The sequence below is a fragment of the Hemitrygon akajei genome, chromosome 12 (genome assembly GCF_048418815.1).
Source record: "Hemitrygon akajei chromosome 12, sHemAka1.3, whole genome shotgun sequence".
Classification (NCBI taxonomy): Eukaryota; Metazoa; Chordata; class Chondrichthyes; order Myliobatiformes; family Dasyatidae; genus Hemitrygon; species Hemitrygon akajei.
In genome coordinates, this window is record NC_133135.1 from 34,430,533 (window position 1) to 34,455,409 (window position 24,877).

The 24,877-nt window shown below is 43.0% G+C and overlaps 1 protein-coding gene and 1 non-coding gene across 2 annotated transcripts; both read left to right on the forward strand.

Moving 5' to 3' along the window:
* The first annotated feature begins 7,047 nt into the window (after positions 1-7,047).
* Positions 7,048-13,314, forward strand: LOC140736879 (small ribosomal subunit protein eS8). The gene is made up of 6 exons (XM_073062887.1): positions 7,048-7,133; positions 8,012-8,118; positions 9,214-9,313; positions 9,413-9,588; positions 12,320-12,449; positions 13,154-13,314. The coding sequence occupies exons 1-6, from the start codon at positions 7,130-7,132 to the stop codon at positions 13,261-13,263; spliced, it is 627 nt and encodes a 208-aa protein (XP_072918988.1). The 5' UTR covers positions 7,048-7,129; the 3' UTR covers positions 13,264-13,314.
* Positions 13,315-13,568: 254 nt separating this feature from the next.
* On the forward strand, positions 13,569-13,698 carry LOC140737453 (small nucleolar RNA SNORA35). The gene has a single exon (XR_012101154.1). It is a non-coding gene; the product is annotated as a small nucleolar RNA SNORA35 (small nucleolar RNA).
* The last annotated feature ends 11,179 nt before the right edge of the window (positions 13,699-24,877 follow it).

Sequence of the window (24,877 nt, forward strand, 5' to 3'; positions counted from 1 at the left end):
AGACCTACACAGGACTGCATAAAGTGCACAAAAAAAGTGCAGGCATTTACAATAAATAATAAACAGGACAGTAGGGCAAGGTGTCAGTCCAGGCTTCGGGTATTGAAGGGTCTGATAGCTTGGGGGAAGAAACTGTTACATAGTCTGATTGTGAGAGCCCGAATGCTTCGGAGCCTTTTCCCAGACGGCAGGAGGGAGAAGAGATTGTATGAGGGGTGCATGGGGTCCTTCATAATGCTGTTTCATTTGCGGATGCAGCGTGTAGTGTAAATGTCCGTGATCGCTGGAAGAGAGACCCCGATGATCTTCTCAGCTGACCTCACTATCCGCTGCAGGGTCTTGCGATCCGAGATGGTGTAATTTCCGAACCAGGCAGTGATGCAGCTGCTCAGGATGCTCTCAATACAACACCTGTAGAATGTGATGAGGTTGGGGGTGGGAGATGGACTTTCCTCAGCCTTCGCAAAAAGTAGAGACACTGCTGGGCTTTCTTTGCTATGGAGCTGGTGTTGAGGGACCAGGTGAGATTCTCCGTCAGGTGAACACCAAGAAATATGGTGCTCTTTATGATCTCTACCGAGCAGCAGTCAATGTTCAGCGGAGAGTGGTCGCTCTGTGCCCTCCTGAAGTCAACAACCATCTCTTTTGTTTTGTTCCCATTAAGAGACAGGTTGTTAGCTGCTGCACCTCCTCTCTGTAAGCTGACTCGTTGTTCTTGCTGACGAGACCCACCACGGTCGTGTCATCGGCGAACCTGATGACGTGGTTTGAGCTGTGTGTTGCAGCACAGTCGTGGGTCAGCAGAGTGAACAGCAGTGGACTGAGCACACAGCCCTGGGGAGCCCCCGTGCTCAGTGCGATGGTGTTGGAGATGCTGCTCCCGATCTGGACTGACTGAGATCCTTCCATCTTCCTCACATTCATGGGCCTGTCCAAATGTCTCATAAAAGCCTCCAACGTATTTACCACCATACCAGGCAGCATATTCCAGGCATTTACCACTCTCTGAGTAAAAAACTTACCCCTCACATCCTCTTTGAACCAGCCCCCTCACCTTCAATGCATGCCATCTAGAATTAGATATTTCTACCCTGGGGAAATGGATACTCCCTGTCTACTCTATCTATGCCTTTCATAATCTTATAAACCTCAATCAGATCTCCCCTCAGCCTCTCCAAAGAAAATAACCCAAATTTGTCTAGCCTCTCATGATAGCACAAGCCTTCTAAACTAGGCGGCATCATGGTAAACCTCTTTTGTACCCTCTCCAGGGCCTCGAAATCCATCAATAGTAAGGTGACCAGAATGCAATACAATACTCCTATGTGGCCTAAACAGAGTTTTATAAAATTGCAACATAACCTCTTGACTTTTGAACTCAATGCCTCGGTTAGTAACTGCAAACATTGCCTAAGTTTACTTAACCACCCTATCAACCTGTGTGGCCACTTTCATGGAGATAAGAACTTGGATCCCAAGATCTCTCTGTCAACAACATTGTTAAGGGTCTTGCCCTTATCAGTGTAGCGTCTCCTTGCATTTGCCCTACCAAGGTGCACACCTCACATTTATCTGGGTTAAACTCCATCTGCCATTTCTCCACCCATATCTGCAGCTGATCTATATTGCGCTGCATTTTTTGCCAGTCTTCTACACGATCCACAACTCCTCCAATCATGGTATTGTTACGAACCCCGTAACTGGGTCACTTACCAGCAAAGATGGAGACGTCCGTTGAAGTCTGATGATACTATTTTTAATAGTATTTATTAGTAAAAATACACAAGAATAATATCAATGCAAATATACAGATAATATACATCATCAATACTAAATCTAAAAGTGCGGGTATAATAATAATCAATAAGAAATAAGCTCTATCGTTGTCTAGGGGATAATGTATTGTCCGATGGAAATATAAAGTTCACTCAGTTCATGCAGGCTGCAGCCGTTGGGGACCGCTGTGTTGCAATTGTTGGAGAGAGAGAGATTTGGAGAAAAACTTGCCGGCTTTCCTTTATGATTTCGATCCGTCAGGAGTCTCGTTGTCGTGGCCATTCACTTGTGGCCTCTCCTTTAGCTAAACCGTTCTTTCGTGGTGAGCTCGCCACCCCAGGCAAAGGGAGGACGCACACCAGCCCCCACCGGCTTTCGCTATTAAACGCTGTCACAGGATTTCTAGCGTTTCTCCTGGTGCGTCTAAAGGGGTTGTTCCCCAGACCCCTCTTTTATCCTTACTCACGGGGTCTCAGATGTCAATCAGGTTGGGATGATGCAATCCCTCAACCAGACCACTCTGGTTGTCCCCTGAGGGGTTTCAATGAATAGTACAGTACTCAATACACAATTCCGTCTCCAAGAGACAATGGCAGTAATCAGTGGTTCCATCTCGCTGATGTTAGGCCACATTCCAAACCTTGTGTATTCTGGATGTCTCTCTCTCATTTCCTGGGTCTCAGACCCGAATTAATAGCGATCTTGCGATTCTCAAAAAGGAGGGGGCCCCTCAGAGTTGCTTCACATTCATAACAGTATCATCTGCAAATTTACTAACCTACCCATCTATATTTTCACCCAGGTCATTTATATACATCACAAACAGGAGAGGTTCCAGCACAGATCCCTGTGGAACGCCACTAAGTACCGACCTCCAGCTCGAGTAAGTCCCTTCAGCCACTACCCTCTGCCTTCCATGTGCAAGCCAGTTCTGCATCCAAACAGACAACTCGCCGCAGATCCCGTGCATCTTGATCTTCCGGATTAACCTCCCATGAGGGACTTCATCAAACACTTTACTAAAACCCATAGAGACAATATCCACTGCACTACTCATCAATCTCTCGTCATCGTGTCAAAAAACTCAATCAAGTTGGTAAGACACAACCTGCCCTGCACAAAGCCATGCCAGCTCTTCTTAATTAGAAACATGGGTTTCCAAATGATAATATATCCTATCCCTCAGAATTTTCTACAGCAATTTCCCTGCAACTAATGTGAGGCTCACCAGTCTATAGTTCCCAGGATTTTCCCTTGTTCCCTTCTTGAATAAAAGGCACAACATTATCTACTTGCCAGTTCCCCCAGACCCCACCTGTGGCTAGAGAGGTCACAAAGATACTGGTCAAGGGCCCAGCAATCTTGCCTCTTGCCTCCTTCAATAACCTGGGGTAAATCCTATCAGGCCCTGGAGTCTTAACCATCTTAATACTTATTAGGAGGCCCAACATTTCCTCTTTCTTGACCTCTTAACATCCTAACATATTTATACACTGAGTACTGATCTCCTGAAAAGTTGTTTCTGAATCACTGAATGTGGGTCTCCACGCTCTTACACCTCTTCCCTGATGGTCATAACAAGAAGAGGGCATATCCCATAGGGTGAGGGATGCTGCCTTCCTGAGGCACCAAGTCGTGAAGATACCATTTGTGGAGAGAGGGCTGTTGAAACTGGTTGAGCCTACAACCCTCTGCAGACTCTTGTGATCCTGTTCACTGGAGACTCCATAACCAGGCTGTGACATACGATATCTCCTCACACTCCGAACAAAGTAACCAACATGCCTTCTAAGAGATCTGTCATGACACAGGACAGATTGTCCAAGATGTTGACTACTCACCTTTAATATTACTCTGGAAGTTTCAACCTGGATATTTAAGTGGTCTACAGACTTGACCATGAACCACAGGGAATCATTGAGCCAGGGCAGATACAGCCATTGCCAACAATGAATAATCACCATGTTTCACAGACACAATACTCATTCTAGTTTCGGGGTCTATGGATCCCTCCGTTAATGGGAGGGTTCCAAGGCATAAAAAAAGTTGGGAACCCCTGCTCTAAACCAGTTAATGGTACTTACTGCATTATGTTGTAATATTTTACAGATTTTTAAAGTCTTCAAAACTAATTAACATGTGACTTGGTTTATTTTAATGACTGGTGACAAGCATCCAAAGTTCCACTGTACATGTGACAAATAAAGCTAATCTTTTGCAACACATCTTCAGGATCTCTTATGCCAGAAAAGGCCCGGTAACATTATGAAGAATCCCACTTGCCCTGCTCATGGACTGTCCCTCTCCCATCATGGAGGAGGCTACATAGCATCCACGCCAGACCACCAGACTCAGACACAGTTATTATTTCCCCACAATAAGGCTGATCAACACCTCCACTCACTACTTTATTATTTTCCGTCAGTCACCTTATGTACAGCCCAGCATCACTCCATGGACTTAATATCAATCTATGTATACAAGCTAGTTTGTGCTTTTATATTTATTGTGTGTGTTTATTGTTTTTTTATCTTTTGTGTGCTTTTGTGCAGCCTCAAATCTGGAGGAACAATTATTTTGTTCTTACACTTGTAAGGACGAGGTTAAACAATCTTGAATAACACTGGCCACCTTACAGTCTTCGTTACCTTACACAGCAGCTAACGATAAAGAAAATATCTCTGCAAGTGTCTCTGAAATTTCTTTAGCCTCCACATCTACAGAAATACTTAGGCTATGTCCACACTAGACCAGATAATTTTGAAACTCCTGTTTCACGTAAAAACAATAGGCATCCACACCAAGCATTTTTGAAAATACCTCCGTCCACATTAAAATGGGTATTTGGGAGAACCTCCTCCTACTGGGCATGCGTAAGACACATCGACAGAAAGAAGCGACATGTTTGGTGTCCAATCTCGCTGGGTAAGTGCGCATTTGTCCAGTTACAGACTAGAAAAACTTAACAGGAAATTGCCAAACGACGACAGCTGTTGGCTCTTGCGCAGGACTTAAAACTGAAAAAACAAATACTGGAGCATATGGAGGCCACCAACAGGGAGTTCACAGACAGTATGACCCAGCTGATGATGAACATTGAAAAACTGACTAACTCTGTTGCATTAATAAAGCACCTTGTTAAATGTGTAAAACATGTCTGCATCAGTGTTATCTTGTATTTCCATACAATTTACATCAGGCTGGTACACTCTATTGTTAGAAAAGTACTTGCATAAATAGGTAAACCACTTTCATACAAACAAGGACAGAAAACAGGGCGAAGTGAGTATACTTATTTATTCAGTAAGTTATGGGTCAAAGTATTTGGTGAGTACATTTCTAACTCTTTTGGCTTCAGTCTCGTTGCCCTCTATTCCGAAATTGTTAGATTGTGTGGGGGATTATGTTCAAGAAAGCAATGAAATGCTGCCTCGTTCCAGCCCGTCATGACAGCTTTTTAAGAAATCTCTGGTTACCCCATCCACACTATTCTACCCAATCGGCATTTTCAAATTTACACACTCTGGAGAGCGTTTTAGAAAAGCTCAGTTTTCGGGGGAGGAAAACACCGCTTCAGTGTGGACAGACGGTGAAAACGAAGAGGAAAAGCTTTGGTTTATCCAGTCTAGTGTGGACATAGTCTCAGTCAGCCCCTGGGAACTTAGCTATTTTAGATAGATAGATAGATAGATACTTTATTCATCCCCATGGGGAAATTCAACTTTTTTTCCAATGTCCCATACACTTGTTGTAGCAAAACTAATTACATACAATACTTAACTCAGTAAAAAATATGATATGCATCTAAATCACTATCTCAAAAAGCATTAATAATAGCTTTTAAAAAGTTCTTAAGTCCTGGCGGTAGAATTGTAAAGCCTAATGGCATTGGGGAGTATTGACCTCTTCATCCTGTCTGAGGAGCATTGCATCGATAGTAACCTGTCGCTGAAACTGCTTCTCTGTCTCTGGATGGTGCTATGTAGAGGATGTTCAGAGTTATCCATAATTGACCGTAGCCTACTCAGCGCCCTTCGCTCAGCTACCGATGTTAAACTCTCGAGTACTTTGCCCACGACAGAGCCCGCCTTCCTTACCAGCTTATTAAGACGTGAGGCGTCCCTCTTCTTTTAATGCACTGTATATATGCGTATACCCCTCCTTGATGTGAACTTGCTTCCACTCAATAACTCATAATCCTAGCCACTTCGTGGCTGTGCACGAGTTCTGGGAAGGTTTTATTTGGGATGAACCTGGGAGAAAAATGGAGGAGCGAGGCCATGAGGGGGTTTAAGCAGTTAATTCTAAAACTGCAATACGAGTGAATCTGCAGATGCTGGAAATAAAAACACAAAATGCTGGCAGAACTCAGCAGGCCAGACAACATCTATGGGAGGAGGTAGTGATGACGTTTCGGGCCGAAACCTCGTCACTACCTCCTCCCATAGATGCTGTCTGGCCTGCTGAGTTCTGCCAGCATTTTGTGTTTTTAATTCTAAAACTGTTTGTATTTGGAAGAATGGGATACAATAAAAGCCAGTGAAAACAGCAACTATTTGGATATCAAACTTGATCTTCCAAACTCTAAACACTGAGAGTTATTCCTAACAGACTAATTTTGGGTGAGGGTATCAAAAACAAGCGACATTGGTTTCAGATGAGAAGTGGCTTTAATGAGGATTTGCAGTACAAGTAGTTTTTTTTAAAATAGGGTGGTTACTACCTGGAACTTGTTATTTAAGAGACAATTAGACAGGCACCCGAATAGGGAAGACCTAGAAGGATATGGGCAAATAGAATTAGTGCAGACGGGCAGAAAGGTCGACATGGAAATAATAGGCCGAAGGACCTGTTTCTGCGGTGCATAACGAATGGAACAGGATGTACTTGTTCTTGTTGGAGATTTCTACTGTCGTTTGCTCCAGTTTACAAAGTCTCGCAGACTCAATGGAAATTGAAATCATTGTCGATAAATCTTGGGAAACTATGGTGAAGGGGCAGAGAAAATGTAAAGTCCAGGTTCACTAATCCGGCCACATCTTCACCCTTAAACTGGATTCTTGCAAATAAATGTTCACCGGGCCTGTGCAAACCTGGAAGGATCACAGGAGGGGAAAAAAAACATCGCCCGGCTGTCCGTCTCACCGGGATAACTCGTGAAGAAGGAACCTCAATGCTTGGAACAATAAATACTCTGCGCAGGTAACACGGCGCCATCCTCCCTGAAACTCGTCCCGCCGGCCGGCCCCTCTTCCTCCTACGTCACGCGGTACCCAGCGAATCCACGCGAGACTTGGAAGCGACTTGTGACCCAGCAGCCGTTGCGGTTCCTCTTTCCGCCCGAAGCCTGAGAATGGGTACGTGAGCGGCGGGGTCTGTCCGAGTGCAATCCGAGTCAATCCGCCACCTTTGACGGCTCGGGACCGTCGCAATGTCACAGGCCGTGTTCCAGGCAGCTTGGAGATCAGGGCCGGCATTGTCCGGGGGCACAACTCGGCGCTGGCTCTGCTGATACTTTGGTGTTGGACGTCGGGAGGGCCCGGCTGGCCGTCATGGCGGTCCTTAGCCCGCGCCCCGAGCTCTGGGATGGACAGGGCACGGCTGGGACCCTATCAGTATGTGGGGGGCACAGAACCGGGATCCCATAGTGTGTGTGTGTGGGGGGGGGGGGGGAGAGATTTGCGGGGTCCGGCTTGGTTGCGGAGATGAGGGCCGGTTATCACCGACTGTCCCAATAACTCGTGTAATGGTAACCTAGTGAGTGGAACAGCATGTATTGTAGCTCTGGGTAGAGGGAATTCCTCAGGTGATTTCTACCAGGCAACACTTAAGTGCTGCAGTTCGTGGATCACGGCTAAACGTGGCCTCTAGAGAGCTACTGTATGGGTTCGTCCTTAGTGCAAGCGACTCTTGAATTTGGTACTTCAAACTAGGAGCCACCAAAGCCCAGGTGTTACTAAATTGCAAATAATTATAGAACAAATAAAGAGTACAACGGTGAAGGGCAGTGGCTTGGGGTATTGCAGCTGAAGGTTTTATGGGACTTGGTGAGTTGAGATGCACTTCGTGTGTATTTGTTGACCTGTAATGCAGCGGGTATAAATGATGAAACTCGTACATCACTGAATGTTTCCTGTAGAGAATCACCTTGGAGAACTGAGTACCTGCTATTGTGCACCATCAATTTGATATGTTTGCGTGGAATGGTAGTTTGTTAACATACGGTTTGTCACAGGTATATCCCGGAATAATTGGCACAAGCGCCGCAAGACTGGAGGTAAAAGGAAGCCATATCATAAAAAGAGAAAATATGAACTTGGCCGTCCTCCTGCAAATACCAAGGTATCTGTCATAGTTTATTTGTAAATCGTAGCGCTCCCAAGTGAATTTTGGATGCACTTCACAGAGAGGGAATTGGTTAATTCCAGATTCATGCAGTGTGAATGATGACCATATGACTTTATTGATAGGTGGGTTGTTATTGACCGTTCTGGTCACTTTTGCATCCACTTGTGTTTCTTTGTCATAGTTACACTGACCACACTGCCTGGGTTACTTATTTCTCTTTGTGTAGAAATTGAATGTTTTTATATATTAATGTTTTAGAATTGCAGGTTTGCACCTAAACTGTCCAGGGTGTATTTTGGACCATTAGGTACAGGAGCAGAATTGGGTCATTTGGCCCATTGAGTCTGTATGTCATTTCTTCATGGCTGATCCATTTACCCTCTCAGCCCCCAAATCTCCTGCCTATTCCCCATACTCAATGCTTTGACTAATCGAGAACCTGTTGGCCTCTGCCCTAAGTATATGGGGAAAAAACTTGGCCTCCACAGCTGCCTAGGTACAATGAATTCCACAGATTCACCATTCTCTAGATAAAGAGGTTCCTCCTCATCTCTGTTCTAAAAGGACACCCCTGTATTCTGAGGCTATCCTCTGGTCTTGTATTCTCCCACCATAGGAAACATTCTCTTCATACCACTCTATTAAGGCCCTTCACCATTTGATAGGTTTCAATGAGGTTACCCTTTATTCTTCTGGATTCTAGTGAATACAGACCCAGAACGATCAAGTGCTCCTCACATAAGCCTTTCAATTGCAAAATCATTTTCTTGAATCCTCTCCAATGTCAGCACATCCTTTCATTGATAAGGGTACCAAAATGGCTCTCAGTACTCCAAATGAGGCCTCACGGTGCTTTATAAAACCTTAGCATTGCAGCCTTGTATAATCTATTCCTCTTGAAATGCAAGTTGAAATTTACAGCTTCTAAAACTTGAACATGATGTAGTATTTGGAGAGCATGATGCAGATGGGCAGCTTTGGATAGTATATTTATTTAGCATTAAGTGTCAGGACTATTCGCTGTTTGTGCTACCTTGGCAATTTCATTGTCTTTCACTATGTATTTTGTGATATTTTACATGCTTGCAGATTGGACCACGTCGTATCCACACAGTGAGAGTCCGTGGTGGAAATAAAAAATATCGGGCTTTGAGGTTGGACGCAGGAAACTACTCCTGGGGTTCTGAATGTAAGTTTTTGTGGGATGTCAGTAGCAGTCTTGGCCTAACTCTTTTGAAGTGTCTCTTACGGTTTCTAAACCAGAGCTAAATCACCTTTCTCTTTGTAGGTTGTACACGGAAGACCAGGATCATTGATGTAGTCTACAATGCTTCCAACAATGAATTGGTCAGGACAAAAACATTAGTAAAGAACTGTATTGTTCAGATTGATAGCACTCCTTTCAGGCAGTGGTATGAATCTCACTTTGCCCTTCCACTTGGTCGGAAGAAGGGTGCCAAACTGGTATGTTGAGCAAATATTTAATACATTTTCATAACCAGTACATTTTGTTTTCTGCTTTTTTGCAATTTTGAAAGTTCTTAACTTTTGGCATTTAATTGCATAAAAAGTAAGCTTTGGTCTGTGTTTACTGTTTTTTGTTCTGCAGTGTTTTGCCAGTTCAGTTGAGGTGGGTAGGAATTGTGATATAGACATGTTGATGTAGTAGTTCAGTAACTACTAAATCCAAGATTGGCTTTGAGAGTATGTACCTCTTTGTACATAGCTTCCTATTGAATCCCGCGGTATATCCTAAATTACTTTTGGTGTGATTAAATATCTTAAATGCGTTTAGTGGCCAATTAGAACCAAACCAAATTGCTGCTGTTGGCAAACCCCCCCCCCCCCCCCAACAACAGAATTGTTATGCTTGTACGATGTGCCCTCAGCTCCAATAATTGTTCCAGAACTCAAAGACAAGTATTCAACCCTTTATTTGCAAATACAGTTCGAAATGACAAAATATAAGCATAATTGAGCAGTTATAAAAGACAGGACATTAGTCAGCCCCCAGCTGCAAACTGCCACGAGCAAAGCCTGAGTATGTAACTTATCCTTTCAGTATTACCATGCTCCCACTCGTGACTATTTATCAGAACTGGGTTTATTATCACCAACACGTCATGAAATTTGTTAACTTAGCAGCAGCAGTTCGATGTTATACATAATATAGAAGAAAAATAAATACACTGTAATTGATTTAATTATATGTATATTGAATAGATTAAAAATGCAAAAACAGAAATATATATTTAAATAGGTAGTTCTCAGGTTCAATAATCTATTTAGGCAGAGGGGAAGAAGTTATTCCTGAATCACTATGTGTGCCTTCAGGCTTCTGTACCTCCTACCTGATGGTAACAGTGAGAAAAAGGTATGCCCTGGGTGCTGGAAGTCCTTAATGGACGCTGCCTTTCTAAGACACCACTCCTTGAAGCTACTCCTGGGTACATTGTAGGCTAGTACTCAAGATGGAGCTGACTAAATTTACAACCTTCTGCAGCTTCTTTTGGTCCTGTGCAGTAGTTTCCCCTCCCAACCTCCATACCAGTCAGTGATGCAGCCTGTCAGAATGCTCTTCACTATATATCTATAGAAGTTTTGGGGTCTATTTGTTGACATGCCAAATCTCTTCAAACTCCTAATGAAGTGTAGTCACTGTCTTGTGTTTATAACTGCATCACACTATGTTGGGACCATGTTAGGTCGTCGGAGATCTTGACACCAATGAACTTAAAACTGCACACTCTCCACTTCTGATCCTTTTACGAGGATTGATGTGTGTTCCTTCTTGAAGTCCACAATCAGCTCTTCCGTCTTACTGTTGTTGAGTACAAGGTTGTTGCTGCGACACAACTCTACTAGTTGGCATATCTCGCTCCTGTATGCCCTCTCATCACCATCTGAGATTCTACCAACGATGGTTGTGTCATCAGCAAATTTATAGATGGTATAGGATCACACCCTGAGGTGCACCAGTGATCGTCAGCGAGGAGGAAATATCACAAATACGCAGATTGTCTTCCGGTTAGGATATTGAGGTTCCAATTGCAGAGAGAGGTAGAGGCCCAGGTTCTCCAACTTTTCAATCACAATTGTGACAATGGTGGTGTTAAGTGCTGAGCTGTGATCAATGAACAGCATAATAAATGCACAACACAGAATACAATGCACATACAGAACAGATGTGTGTCTCCTACGGTGTGGCTGAAATGTGGCAGAATGCTATTTGTATACTGTCCTATTCCTGACCAGGTGAAATGCATTGTCCATGGTTACCATCACTACCACATACACATGTCCCACCTGCAATAGAACTTGTGGGTCCAGGATGGGACTGTATAGTCATCAAAGATCTCACCGTTAAAGGAGTGGATGTCCTTGGATTCCCATGGACAACCAAAGAAGATTCCTGGCTAATGTGTATTGTGTATTCCATTTGCTATCAACTATCAACTTGGTTTTGAAGTAAAATGCAGAATGCAGGTTTACTGAAGATAATAGTCAACCTGTTTTCAATTCTGGTATTTTATAAGGCTGTTGAACTACAGAAATAGACTAGTTCCTGCAAAGATTTTTGCTGAAATCTAGGCAAATGTCAAATCTGTTTACCTGGATTAAACATATTTGAAAATGTGCAGCTTTACATATAGTTTGATATCTGTTTTGATCATATTAGTGCTGAGTGCAGCTTGTGAGTTTGTTCCATGATGATTGTCCAGTTTGGCTGGAGAGGCAATGGGCAGGCTTCCATTGGTGAGGAAAGGAATTACTTGGGAATGACTTCCAATGTGTACTTTAGTTGGATATAATTCAATAGATTGGATGTGTCCTTCATAGAATATGCAATGTCCCAACTCCCCTCAGCATAAGTTTTCCCAGGATTAAAAGTGATTGCATTAAGCAGCTTTGATATACAATGGAAATCCCAGTGTTTTTCTTGGGGGAGGTGGAATATAGGTTTAAGAAAAATCATTTAATACTGTACAACCATTTTTCTTATTAGTAAGTTGGTATATTGTTACTGTATAGTGGGAAAATGTTTGCGGGCCATAGAAACATTGTTTCATTACAACAGTGCATTAAGATAGTGGAAGAGAAAATAGAACAATGCAGAATAAAGTGCACTGCAAAGCAGTTTGACCATTTCTGCTATAGTTACTGGCTTGTAAGATGAGTGTGTTGTTGATTTCAGACACCTGAAGAGGAAGAAATTCTGAACAAGAAAAGGTCAAAGAAAATTCAGAAGAAATATGAAGAGCGAAGAAAGAATGCTAAAATCAGTTCACTGCTAGAAGAACAATTCCAGCAAGGGAAATTGCTTGGTAAGTAATTTAACTTATTCTTTCATCAAGAAGATTACAAGCTTTGCACATCCATAATCCATGCTAGATATCCTGTTTTTCACTAGATTAGATGACTTTGTGAATGTAAAGGCTTTGGTGTACTGCTACTCAATTCTTGAGCGTTGGGTGTGATTTGAAAGCATGATTGAAGGTTCCGGATTCTGCTTAGCTATTGTGCACTTTGACCAGTGCTTAGTCCATCATGTGCATCATTTACTGGAGGTTGATGCCAATGACACCTGAGAATTTGAGGATAAAGTATTGGCAGTGAAGGTGGAAGGACAATTGCTGTTAATAAACAATTTTTTTCTCTAATTTGATCTTGGTGACTTCTTTATTCCATACTGTGACGGATATTACATCATCTACTCTAGGATGTGAAAATGTTTGCTTTTTTTATGGTTAACTCTTAATGTTAAAAATGAGGAGGAAAGGACTTTGTTTTCCATTTTCTGTGGCTGTTTATGTTTATCTGTACAGAATTGACATTTAAGCGTTTGCATGGTTTGTTATATCAGCTAATTATCAGGGTGTAACAGTTGACAACATGTTTGTTTGAAACTAGTGCAGGGATACTGCTTGGAGTGCAAGGCAGCACAAGTGGGGAGTGACACTGACATGACAAATTTATGAATCTATGTAATGATTAAATCAAGTTAAATGTCTTGCTGTTCCTTTTGTAGCTTGCATATCTTCAAGACCTGGTCAGTGTGGAAGAGCTGATGGCTACGTCCTTGAAGGAAAGGAGCTGGAATTCTACCTGAGGAAAATCAAAGCCAAGAAGGGCAAATAAGCGCTATTCCTGTAGAAAATGTGATAATAATAAAAAACATTTTTCAACCAATTTTGCAATTTCCAGTTGATCCCACTAGAAGCTCATACCGAATGCATAAGGTAACACAACTGCACAGTAAAGTGTTTCCCAGATCAAGATTTATTTGCACCTTAATCCTACCATAACTGGTTGAGGAAATGTCCAGTGGCAGATTTTGTACAGTTTATTGGGGTTCTGTAAGATTAGGTTACGGAAGCTGCTAGCACAATGGAAGGACAGGGAAGTTTTCGTGGAATATCAGTTTACTAATATAGTGATGGTTTGTGCACAATCTAGTGACTTGATGCTTTTACTGTAGCATTTCAAGACTCATTCTTGTGCAAGATCAAACTCCTGTTTGCAGAAAGAAAAGCTTTATTTGTAGCTTCACCTTTTCGAAGGCAGGAAACATATTTGTTCCCATTTAGTAACTATTTAAAGCATTATCCGCAAGTATACATTGGAATTGGGAAGTTTACAAACACAGATTTGAAATGCTCATTAAATCAAATGGTTTAAGCTTCCTTGACAAAATGCTAGAGGGACCAGCACGCCAGGCAGCATCCAGGAAAAGACTACGGTCGATGTCACAGGCTGAAACCCTTCAGGACTGGAGGAAAGAGGAGAGCTGACAGCCCGAAAAGTTGACTGCACTTTTGCTCGATGCTGCTTGGTCTGCTGAGTTCCTGCAGCATTTTGTGTGTGTTGCTGGGATTTTCTCTGGCTTCAGCTTTTTTATTGGCTTTTTAAATCTAAAATATTGACTGAAATTTAAAATTAAAAAAAACTTATGCTGCTTGTAATTCAACGTTTTCAGGAAATTTGTTTTAAATGGATTTGAATCAGTCAATTTACTCAGTTTATTCAAAGTAGAGAAGACAAGGGAAGCTGCAATTTTTTAAAAGAACGTGTACCTTCCTGGAGAATGCATTAGGTTTAGTGACTAATTTTATTGTACACCTGTGGTAGTAATGGAGGGAATGTAGAAAAACTTCACTGGGATTTGCCTGGAATAGTGGGCTATAAATGGTGAGGGTATGAATAGGTCTGGGTTCATTTTTACTGGAATTTGAGAGGCTTGGAGATTTCTAAAAATGAAGCATAGAACTAGAGGAAAGGTAGAAATTTAAAGATACTTTTTCTGTTTCTCTGCATTTTTCTGTATAATTGTTACCTGGGACAAGCAGCCAGAGGACATGTAGAGGCTGATACATTTTAAAAGGCATGTGCATAGGACACAATGCAAACAAGGGATGAGAGTGAACAACACACAATGCTGGAGGACCCCAGCAGGCCATCTGTGGAAGAGTACAATCCCTGTTTTGGCTGAGACCCTTCGATAGGATGAGTTAAAAAGCAGCGGAGTAGATTTTAAAGGTGGGGTAGGGGGTCTGCTCTCCACAGGGTTCACTCCCCATGCAACTTGTCTATTTGTCGCTCCACACTGACCTCCCTTCTGACAACCTTTGCAAGTGGAACAAATATTACACCTCCGTCACTACCGTTCAGGGCCCCAAACAGTCCTTCCAGGTGACACTTCACCTGTGAGTCTGTATATCTATGGCCTTCAATGTGATGAGGCCACACTCTGGTTGGAGGAACATCACCTTGGCTTCTCGAACTTCCAGTAATTCCCCTCGCACTCACCTTTTAAGTAGAACATTACAGCACAGAAACAGGCCCTTTGGCCCTTCTTGGCTGTGCCAAACCATTTTTCTGCCTAGTTCCACTGACCTGCACCTGGGCCATATCCCTCCATACACCTCTCATCCATATACCTGTCCCATTTACCACTTCATCTGGCAGTTCATTCCACACTCCCACCACTGTGTGTGAAGAAGCCCCCTCCCCCCCCAAATGTTCCCTTTAAACTTTTCCCCCTTAACTCATGACCTCTGGGTTTTTTTTTCTCCCCAGCCTCAGTGGGAAAAGGCCTGCTTGCATTCATTCTCATTCTACACTCCAGGGAATAAAGTCCTAACCTATTTAACCTTTCTCTGTAACTCAGTTTCTCAAGTCCTGGCAACATCCTTGTAAACCTCTGCACTCTTTCAACCTTATTAATATCCTTCCTGTAATTAGGTGACCAAAGCTGCACACAATACTCCAAATTAGGTCTCACCAATGTCTTATACAACCTCACCATTACATTCCAACTCTTATACTCAATACTTTGATTTATAAAGGCCAATGTACCAAAAGCTTTCTTTACAACCCCATCTACTTGTGAAGCCACTTTTAGGGAATTATGTATCCATACTCCAAGATCCCTCTGTCCTACTGCACTCAGTGTCCTACCATTTATTATATGTTCTACCTTGGTTTGACCTTCCAAAGTGCAATACCTCACACTTGTCCTCATTAAACTCCATCTGCCATTTTTCAGCCCATTCCTCCAACTGGTCCAAATCCCTCTGCAAGCTTTGAAAACCTTCCACACTGTCCACTACACCTCCAATCTTTGTATCATCAGCAAATTTGCTGATCCAATTTGCCACATTATCATCCAGATCATTGATATAGATAACAAATAATGATGGACCCAGCTCTGATCCCTGTGGCACACCACTAGTCACAGGCTTGCACTCAGAGTAGCAATCCTCCACTACCACTCTGACTTCTTCCATTAGGCCAAAGTCTAATCCAATTTACTACCTCTTCATGTATAACTAGCAACTGAATCTTCCTAACTAATCTGCCTTACTGAAGTCCATGTATACAACATCCACTACCATCCCTTCATCCACTTTCCTGGTAACTTCCTCAAAAAACTCTTAATAGATTGGTTAAATATGACCTACCACACACAACGCCATGCTGACTTTTCTAATAAGTCCCTGTCTATCCAAATACTTGTGGATCCTATCTTCTCTGCTTTTTTTTCTCCAGCCGTGCTGAAGGGTCTTGGCCCAAAAAGCGAAATGTACTCTAACATAGATACTGCCTAGCCTGCTGAGTTATTCCAGCCTGTGTATGTTGCTTGGATTTCCAGCATCTGCAGATTTTCTCTTTGGGGTGAGAGCGAGCGGTTTTGGACCACTTCTCTAAGAAAGGATTTGTTGGCATTTGAGAGGGTATGGAGAAGGTTCATGAGAGTTGTCCTAGGAATGAAAGGGCTAATGTATGAGGAGCATTTGATGGCTCTTAGTACATGTTGAAGTCATTAAAACTTTGTAAGTATTAAAAGGCCTAGATAAACAATGTGGAGGGGGTGTTTTCCTATTACAGGGTGGGGGAGGTCTAGGATCAAAAGACATGTTCTCAGAATGTCCCTCTAGAACAGATGAGGGATTTCTTTAGCCAGAAGATGGTTAATCTGGGATTTGTTGCCATGGATGGATCACTGTAGAGTCCAAGTCATTTGAATATATTTAAAGTGAAGCTTGATAGGTTCTTAAAAAGGGTATATCAAAGGTTATTGGGGAGGAATTAGAATAAGGTTGAGGGGGCTTTTATGTCATATTTTCTGTAGAATTGAGGTGGGAAAGACTCAAATTTTAAGCTGCCTGAAAGAATGATCTGAAGTATATTAATAGAATTGCACTACTACAGAAGGGGGAAAACCTGATTGTAACACCAGATGTTGGGAGTGCTGGAAATCATAATCAGTGAAAAGCCTAACGGTTTTGGTCCTTGTAGTCTATTGATTGATAAACTGAACAAGTAGTGCAATTCTGAATCATGAATAGGACAGAAACTATTTTCAGTTTAAATAAAACTAATACCCATGCGTTTATTAAAGGATAATGTGGCATGCTTGGTGATGGTAGAGGAGTTGAGAACCGCAATGAATGGGGGAGTATAGATCGTGACAGAACAGGGCCAATCTCTATTCCATGATGTGCCAAGTATGCTAAATTAAATCCTTTCTCCCTGCACGTGTGTCTGCACTACTACATTTGACAGTGGCACTTGCCAATTAAAATCATTCAATATTTGTTTCCAACCTCATGCCTAAAACGAATACCCTCAAATATAGGTAGCATCTTGGTAAGCTGTGACCTCCATTGTTCCAGTCATCTTGAAACCCTGCACCAGCTACTTAGCTCTAACTTTGTTTTCCTGTGTTCATGAGCATATGATGCTACAAGTAATCCAGGGGTTACTGCCGCTGTTTAATTTCTTAATTCCCCATAGAGGAACTCATCACTCTTTACTTATATCATTGGTGCTAATATACACCAGGATATCTGAAACCATTCTAAAACTTGCTATAACGTATGTCATGCACCTGACCTGGACATTCCTAGGAAACAAGAACACTTAAGCTGTTTTCTGAACAACGCGCACAATGCTGGTGGAACGCAGCAGGCCAGGCAGCATCTATAGGAAGAAGCGCTGTTGACGTTTTGGGCCAAGACCCTTCAGTATTTCCAGTATCTGCAGATTTCCTCGTGTTAGCTGTTTTCTGGATTTCAGTTTAGCATTCAACACTTGTCCCACTGTCCTCGGGGAACAAACTCCAACTTGGTCTAAATACACCACTGCAACTGGGTGTTGGACTGAAAAACCGACCTCAATTAGTCAGGATGCACAGCCGCTCCTCAATCCCCATTATCCTCAACGGGGGTGCCCCCGCAGAGCTGTGTGCTGAGCCCATTGCTGTACACTGCCCGTGCATGACTGCACAGCCAAACACCCAAGTAAGCACATTGTCAATTTCGCTGGTGACAGAACAGTGGTAGAGCTCATCATCAACAATGAGATAGTCTACAGCAAGGAGGTGGAAGACCTCAAGACCCAGTGCTGGGAAAATTATTCACTGAGATACAGCGTAGCATAGACTCTGAGCCATGTCTTTGCTACCGAACTTCAGAGCCAGTTTCAGTGCCACCAACCGGTCTACTGTTACTTTGCCCAGAAAGCTCATTACTCCCACAGCATTTTCCAATGTGGTATATGCTGCTGAACGGAAGGGCCTTAGTATGCTCCTGCCCTATGTGTTTGTTCCCCTTGCCACTCCCAGGGGTCACCAAACCTTATTGCCATCTGCACCTTAAGAATGACAACCTCACTGAAGCTGATAATAGTACTCTCTTCCTGCTTCCAACCATGTTCACCTCCAGCTCCAGTTCATTAATGTATTCAATGTGGAGCTGGGCATCCTTCCCAGAGGTGTAGAGAGTCCCAGATCTCTCACATTGTATGTGAGGAAAATTCCGCTGCCGTTCAGTAATGTTGAAAAGGATAACTCACCAGCCTTCTCTAACTGGAGCTTGTCAAGCCTCTCACCATGGCCATCAGGCCTTGAGACTTAGCTTTTTAAATATTACTGCTCCCAACTTTGGTAAAAATAATAAATTATTGTAATTTATAATTTAATATGTTAAATGTACAAATATAGAGTCAAAGCACCACGGCAGAGTTACAGTCTCTTTGGCCCATCTAGTTCATGCCATTGTGATCTTCCCAGTACCATCTACCTGCATCCAGACAGACCCTAGCCATTCACACACCTCTTTCATATACCTGTCCAAAGTTATCTTAAATTTTACGATTGTACCCACATCTACCACTTCTGTTCCACACAACAGCTTTCAAGTGAAGTTTCCACTCAGATTCCCCTTAAAATATTTCACCTTTTACCCTAAACTATAACATCTAGTTCTTGTCTCATCCAACACGAGGGGAAAAGGACTACATTCATTCACCCTACCTATACCACTCATAGTTGTGTATACCTTTGTAAATCCCTATCAAATCTCCATTCCAGAGAATAAAGTCCTAACCTATGTAAATTTTCCCTGCACTCTTTCAAGATTACTGATGTCTTTCCTGTAGTTAGCTCACCAAAGCTACACATAGAACATACAGCACATTACAGGCCCTTTGGCCCACAATGTTGTGCCGACCCTCAAACCCTGCTTCCCATATAACCCCCCACCTTAAATTCCTCCATATACCTGTCTAGTAGTCTCTTAAACTTCACTAGTGTATCTGCCTCCACCACTGACTCAGGCAGTGCATTCCACGCACCAGCCACTCAGTGAAAAACCTTCCTCTAATATCCCCCTTGAACTTCCCTTACCTTAAAGCCATGTCCTCTTGTACTGAGCAGTGGTGCCCTGGGGAAGAGGCACTGGCTGACAACTCTTGTCTATTCCTCTTAATATCTTGTACACCTCTATCATGTCTCCTCTCATCCTCCTCCTCTCCAAAGAGTAAAGCCCTAGCTCCCTTAATCTCTGATCATAATCCATACTCTCTAAACCAGGCAGCATCCTGGTAAATCTCCTCTGTACCCTTTCCAATGCTTCCACATCCTTTCTATAGTGAGGCGACCAGAACTGGACACAGTACTCCAAGTGTGGCCTAACTAGAGTTTTATAGAGCTGCATCATTACATCGCGTCTCTTAAACTCTATCCCTCGACTTATGAAAACTAACACCCCATAAGCTTTCTTAACTACCCTATCTACCTGTGAGGCAACTTTCAGGGATCTGTGGACATGTACCCCCCAATCCCTCTGCTCCTCTACACTGCCAAGTATCCTGCCATTTACTTTGTACTCTGCCTTGGAGTTTGTCCTTCCAAAATGTACCACCTCACACTTCTCTGGGTTGAACTCCATCTGCCACTTCTGCATCCTATCAATGTCTCTCTTTAATCTTCGACAATCCTCTACACTATCTACACCATCACCAAACTTTGTGTCATCTGCAAACTTGCCAACCCACCCTTCTACTCCCACATCCAGGTCATTAATAAAAATCACAAAAAGTAGAGGTCCCAGAACAGATCCTTGTGGGACACCACTAGTCACAACTCTCCAATCTGAATGTACTCCCTCCACCACAACGCTCTGCCTTCTGCAGGCAAGCCAATTCTGAATCCACCTGGCCAAACTTCCCTGGATCCCATGCCTTCTGACTTTCTGAATAAGCCTACCATGTGGAACCTTGTCAAATGCCTTACTAAAATCCATGTAGATCACATCCACTGCACTACCCTAATCTATATGCTTGGTCACCTCCTCGAAGAACTCTATCAGGCTTGTTAGGCACGATCTGCCCTTCACAAAGCCATGCTGACTGTCCCTGATCAGACTATGATTCTCTAAATGCCCATAGATGCTATCTCTAAGAATCTTTTCCAACAGCTTTCCCACCACAGATGTAAGGCTCACTGGCCTATAATTTCCTGGACTATCCCTACTACCTTTTTTGAACAAGGGAACAACATTCGCCTCCCTCCAATCCTCCGGTACCATTCCCGTGGACAACGAGGACATAAAGGTCCTTGCCAGAGGTTCAGCAATCTCTTCCCTTGCCTCGTGGAGCAGCCTGGGAATATTCCGTCAGGCCCCGGGGACTTATCTGTCCTAATGTATTTTAACAACTCCAATACCTCCTCTCCCTTAATATCAACATGCTCCAGAACATCAACCTCACTCATATTGTCCTCACCGTCATCAAGTTTCCTCTCAGTGGTGAATACCGAAGAAAAGTATTCATTGAGGACCTCGCTCACTTCTACAGCCTCCAGGCACATCTTCCCACTTTTATCTCTAATCGGTCTTACCTTCACTCCTGTCATCCTTTTGTTCTTCACAAAATTGAAGAATTCCTTGGGGTTTTCCTTTACCCTACTCGCCAAGGCCTTCTCATGCCCCCTTCTTGCTCCTCTCAGCCCCTTCTTAAGCTCCTTTCTTGCTACCCTATATTCCTCAATAGACCCATCTGACCCTTGCTTCCTAAACTGCATGTATGCTGCCTTCTTCCACCTGACTAGATTTTCCACTTCACTTGTCACCCATGGTTCCTTCACCCTACCATTCTTTATCTTCCTCGCCGGGACAAATTTATTCCTAACATCCTGCAAGAGATCCTTAAACATCGACCACATGTCCATAGTACATTTCCTTGCAAAAACATCATCCCAATTCACACCCGCAAGTTCTAGCCTTATAGCCTCATAATTTGCCCTTCCCCAATTAAAAATTTTCCTGTCCTCTCTGATTCTATCCTTTTCCATGATAATGCTAAAGGACAGGGAGCGGTGATCACAGTCCCCCAGATGCTCACCCACTGACAGATCTGTGACCTGACCCGGTTTGTTACCTAATACTAGATCTAGTATGGCATTCCCCCTAGTCGACCTGTCAACATACTGTGACAGGAATCCATCCTGGACACACTTAACAAACTCTGCCCCATCCAAACCCTTGGAACTAATCAAGTGCCAATCAATATTAGGGAAATTAAAGTCACCCATGATAACAACCCTGTTATTTTTGCACCTTTCCAAAATCTGCTCCTCAGTATCTCTGCTGCTACCAGGGGGCCTATAGAATACCCCCAGTAGAGTAACTGCTCCCTTCCTGTTCCTGACTTCCACCCATACTGACTCAAAAGAGGATCCTGCTACATTACCCACCCTTTCTGCAGCTGTAATAGTATCCCTGACTGTTAATCCTGACAAAGAGTCTCGGCCCGAAACGTCGACAGTGCTTCTCCTTATAGATGCTGCCTGGCCTGCTGTGTTTCACCAGCATTTTGTGTGTGTTGTTTGAATTTCCAGCATCTGCAGATTTCCTCGTGTTTGCCATTTGTACAAATCCTACCAGGCCTGGAAGAGAGCCAAGCGTCGGGAAACATTGTAACTTTTCTGAAACAGCAATATAAAAGTTTGGCTAGGCAACAATTGGAATATGCATTTCTAGTTGCCATGCTATATAAGATGTAGAGGTTTTGGAGATAGTGCATTCCATGTACACAAAGAATATTGCCTGAATTAGAGCACATTAATAATATGGAGAAGCTGGCAAATTTGGGATTGTTTTCGCTGGAGCATCAGTGGCTGAGAGGCAACCTGTAGCAGTATATTCCATTTTGAAAGGGATATATAGGATAGATTGGGTCTTTTAACCAGGGTGGAAAGATCAAATACAAGATGGCTTAATTCTAAGGTGAGGTGTGGGGAAGTTTAAAGGAGTTGTGGAAGTCATCTGGCATGTGGCTGTAACATGCTGCCAGGGAGGTGGTGGAGAGTGACATTGGAGTGATATTGAGACATTAATATGAGCAGGCATAGAATATTGGGATACGGACCATGTGCAGGATTACTTTAGATTGGCATTATGGTCAGCTCTCCACTTCCACCCTCAAAGGGCCTGAAATAGTTCACAGAATTGCAGGTGATTCTTAACCAATGAGTAGTGTTTTCAATAATAACACGTAATGCCCTGGTTAAAATTTCTACTGCTTTGCTGTAGGTATTTCATTTTAGCAGTTTTCTGCAAAAGCAGTGTGTTCTGCTGGTAGAATTTTTTTTTGGTTTTGGCTAAAGAAGCCATGCTGTTCAAATTAGGAATGTGGTATTAGCCAATCAGGATGGTGGGATCTGGAGAAAGTTCCAGAGAGAGCAGGGCGGAAGGAGTTCAGTTTGGGGATTTTTGGTGGGAAACGCGAAGCGAAATGGAAGGGAAGATGCCACGGAATACTGTGGAAAGAAGAGTCCCCCGTTGCAAGAAGTGCTTTGTGCAGGTGAATAGCTCCAACGAGGAAGGGCAATATTCATGAGAGAGAGGGCTAGTATACTTGAGACGGTCTTCGAGGGGAGTTCGAAAATGTGGCGAGTGTCTTCACACAGGCTGTGGGTCCAGCGCTTAAGTAAAGAGATACATCCCCGAATACTCCAGTATGTACTTCAATGGTTATGTGTGCATTGGACTGGTTTAACTGTAAATGGTCGTTTTTCCCCTAATAACAGATAAAGCTGAAATTAGTAAATATACTTATTTTATAATTTTATGTGGTGTATGATCTGTTATTTCTTGCTGACTGATAACTGTGTATGGGCAGTATTTATACAGCATTCGCTCAAATTGAGGTTTCTTTAATTGGAACATCACAACATTCCTGTTTGGTTGCTCAAATCATACCAACTCTAGAAGTATATTGCTTACGAAAAGAAGCCTTTTCACCACTTAGTCATGTGGCTGTTAGCAGGGGTAACACTTGAAAGGGGAATCATTTTGCTCATTGAGTCCACACAAACTATCATGAAATTTGTACTTCCCCATTCTCTACTTTTTTGCCTAAGGCCCTGTACGTTATTTTCCTAAAAGTGCTTATGCCTAATGAATGCCCATCTTGATAGTGGTTATTCTGGATCATCACAAAATGTTCCTTTAAAAAGATACTCAGTCTGCCCCTCCTTTCAGATCGCCTCCTCCCACCTGCCAAAGGATGTAGTGCAATGCATTATTTATCGGAGGACTCCACATGTCGGGCAGCATCCGTGGAGGGATTGAGACCCTTTATAGAGATGCTGCCTGACCTGTTCTGGATTTCCAGCTTAGATTTGCAGATTCTCTCTTCTTTAGAAAATACACCAGACCTGATTTATACCAACAAGTTGCTGAGTGCTGTCGAGTCATCGTTGACTCATATAGTTGTCCATAGGGTTTTTGTGGCAAGATACAGAAGCAGATTGCCAGGTCTGTCGTCCATGCAGATATTGCTGCTACTCGGGTTGGGACCCAGTTAGATTCGAACTCAAGCCCATCCACCTAGAAGTCCATTGCTGATGCCACACAACCACTGGCTGGAACATACCAGGTGCATATACAGCTGTCCCTCAACCCCACTTTGGACTCTGATCACTTATCTGTAATGCTTATTCCATCATATAAACCATTGATCAAACAGGCCAAACCAGTTCTAAAGGTGGTGAAAACCTGGCCTGAGGGGGCAATCTTTGAAAAAACGAACCGGAGAATGTTCAGGGATGCTGCTATCTATGGCAACCATGTTAACATCCAGGAATATGTGGATTCTGTAACCAGCTACATAGAGAAGTGTAGTGAGGATGTTACCATCATGAAACATACCTGGGTGAGGACAAATCAGAAGCCATGGCTTATTGTAGAAGTCCATGCAAGATTAAGGGATTGTGATGGTGCCTTTAGATCGGGGAATGTGACAATGATGGACTGGGCAGAACCCACTGCTTTCTGTAAGATTTTCCATTCAAGGACATTTGTGTTACCATGATGCTACTCTCCACCACACAGTTACAGAAGTTTAACTTCTAAGGTGCTACTGTGTTATCTTCATAATGGTATTTACATGCTGGGCCCAGGGCAGATCCTCTGAAATAATATATTTAAAGGCACTGACCCTCTCCACCTCTGATCCCCTAATGAGGACTGGCTCATGGATATCCAGTTTCCACCTCCTGAAATCAATAACTAGCTCCTTGGTCTTGTGGACACTGAGAAGTTGTTGCTGCAACACTCCAGCGGATTTTCAATCTCCCTCCTATATGCTGATATGTCACCTCCTTTGATTTGGCCAACAACAGTGTCATCAGCAAACTTAAATATGGCATTGGAGCTGTGTTTAGCCTCACAGCATTGTAAAGCGAGTAATGCAGGGGGCTAAATACACAAGCATCAAGTCACCAGATTGTGCACGAGCCATCATTGTTTTAGTAAACTGATATTCCATGAAAACTTCCGTCCTTCCATTGTGTTAGCAGTTGTGACAGTAGGCAAATTGGAGTGCATCCAAGTCACCTCTCTGGTAGGTGGTGATATGTTGCATCACAAACCTCTCTAACACTTTGTCACTGTAGCTGTAAGTACTA

What these genes read in the sequence shown, in the direction of transcription:
- LOC140736879 (XM_073062887.1), top strand. An exon ending in GTCCTCCTGCAAATACCAAG is followed by an intron (nt 8,119 to 9,213) that starts GTATCTGTCATA and finishes ACATGCTTGCAG; the next exon opens with ATTGGACCACGTCGTATCCA. An exon ending in CTACTCCTGGGGTTCTGAAT is followed by an intron (nt 9,314 to 9,412) that starts GTAAGTTTTTGT and finishes TTCTCTTTGTAG; the next exon opens with GTTGTACACGGAAGACCAGG.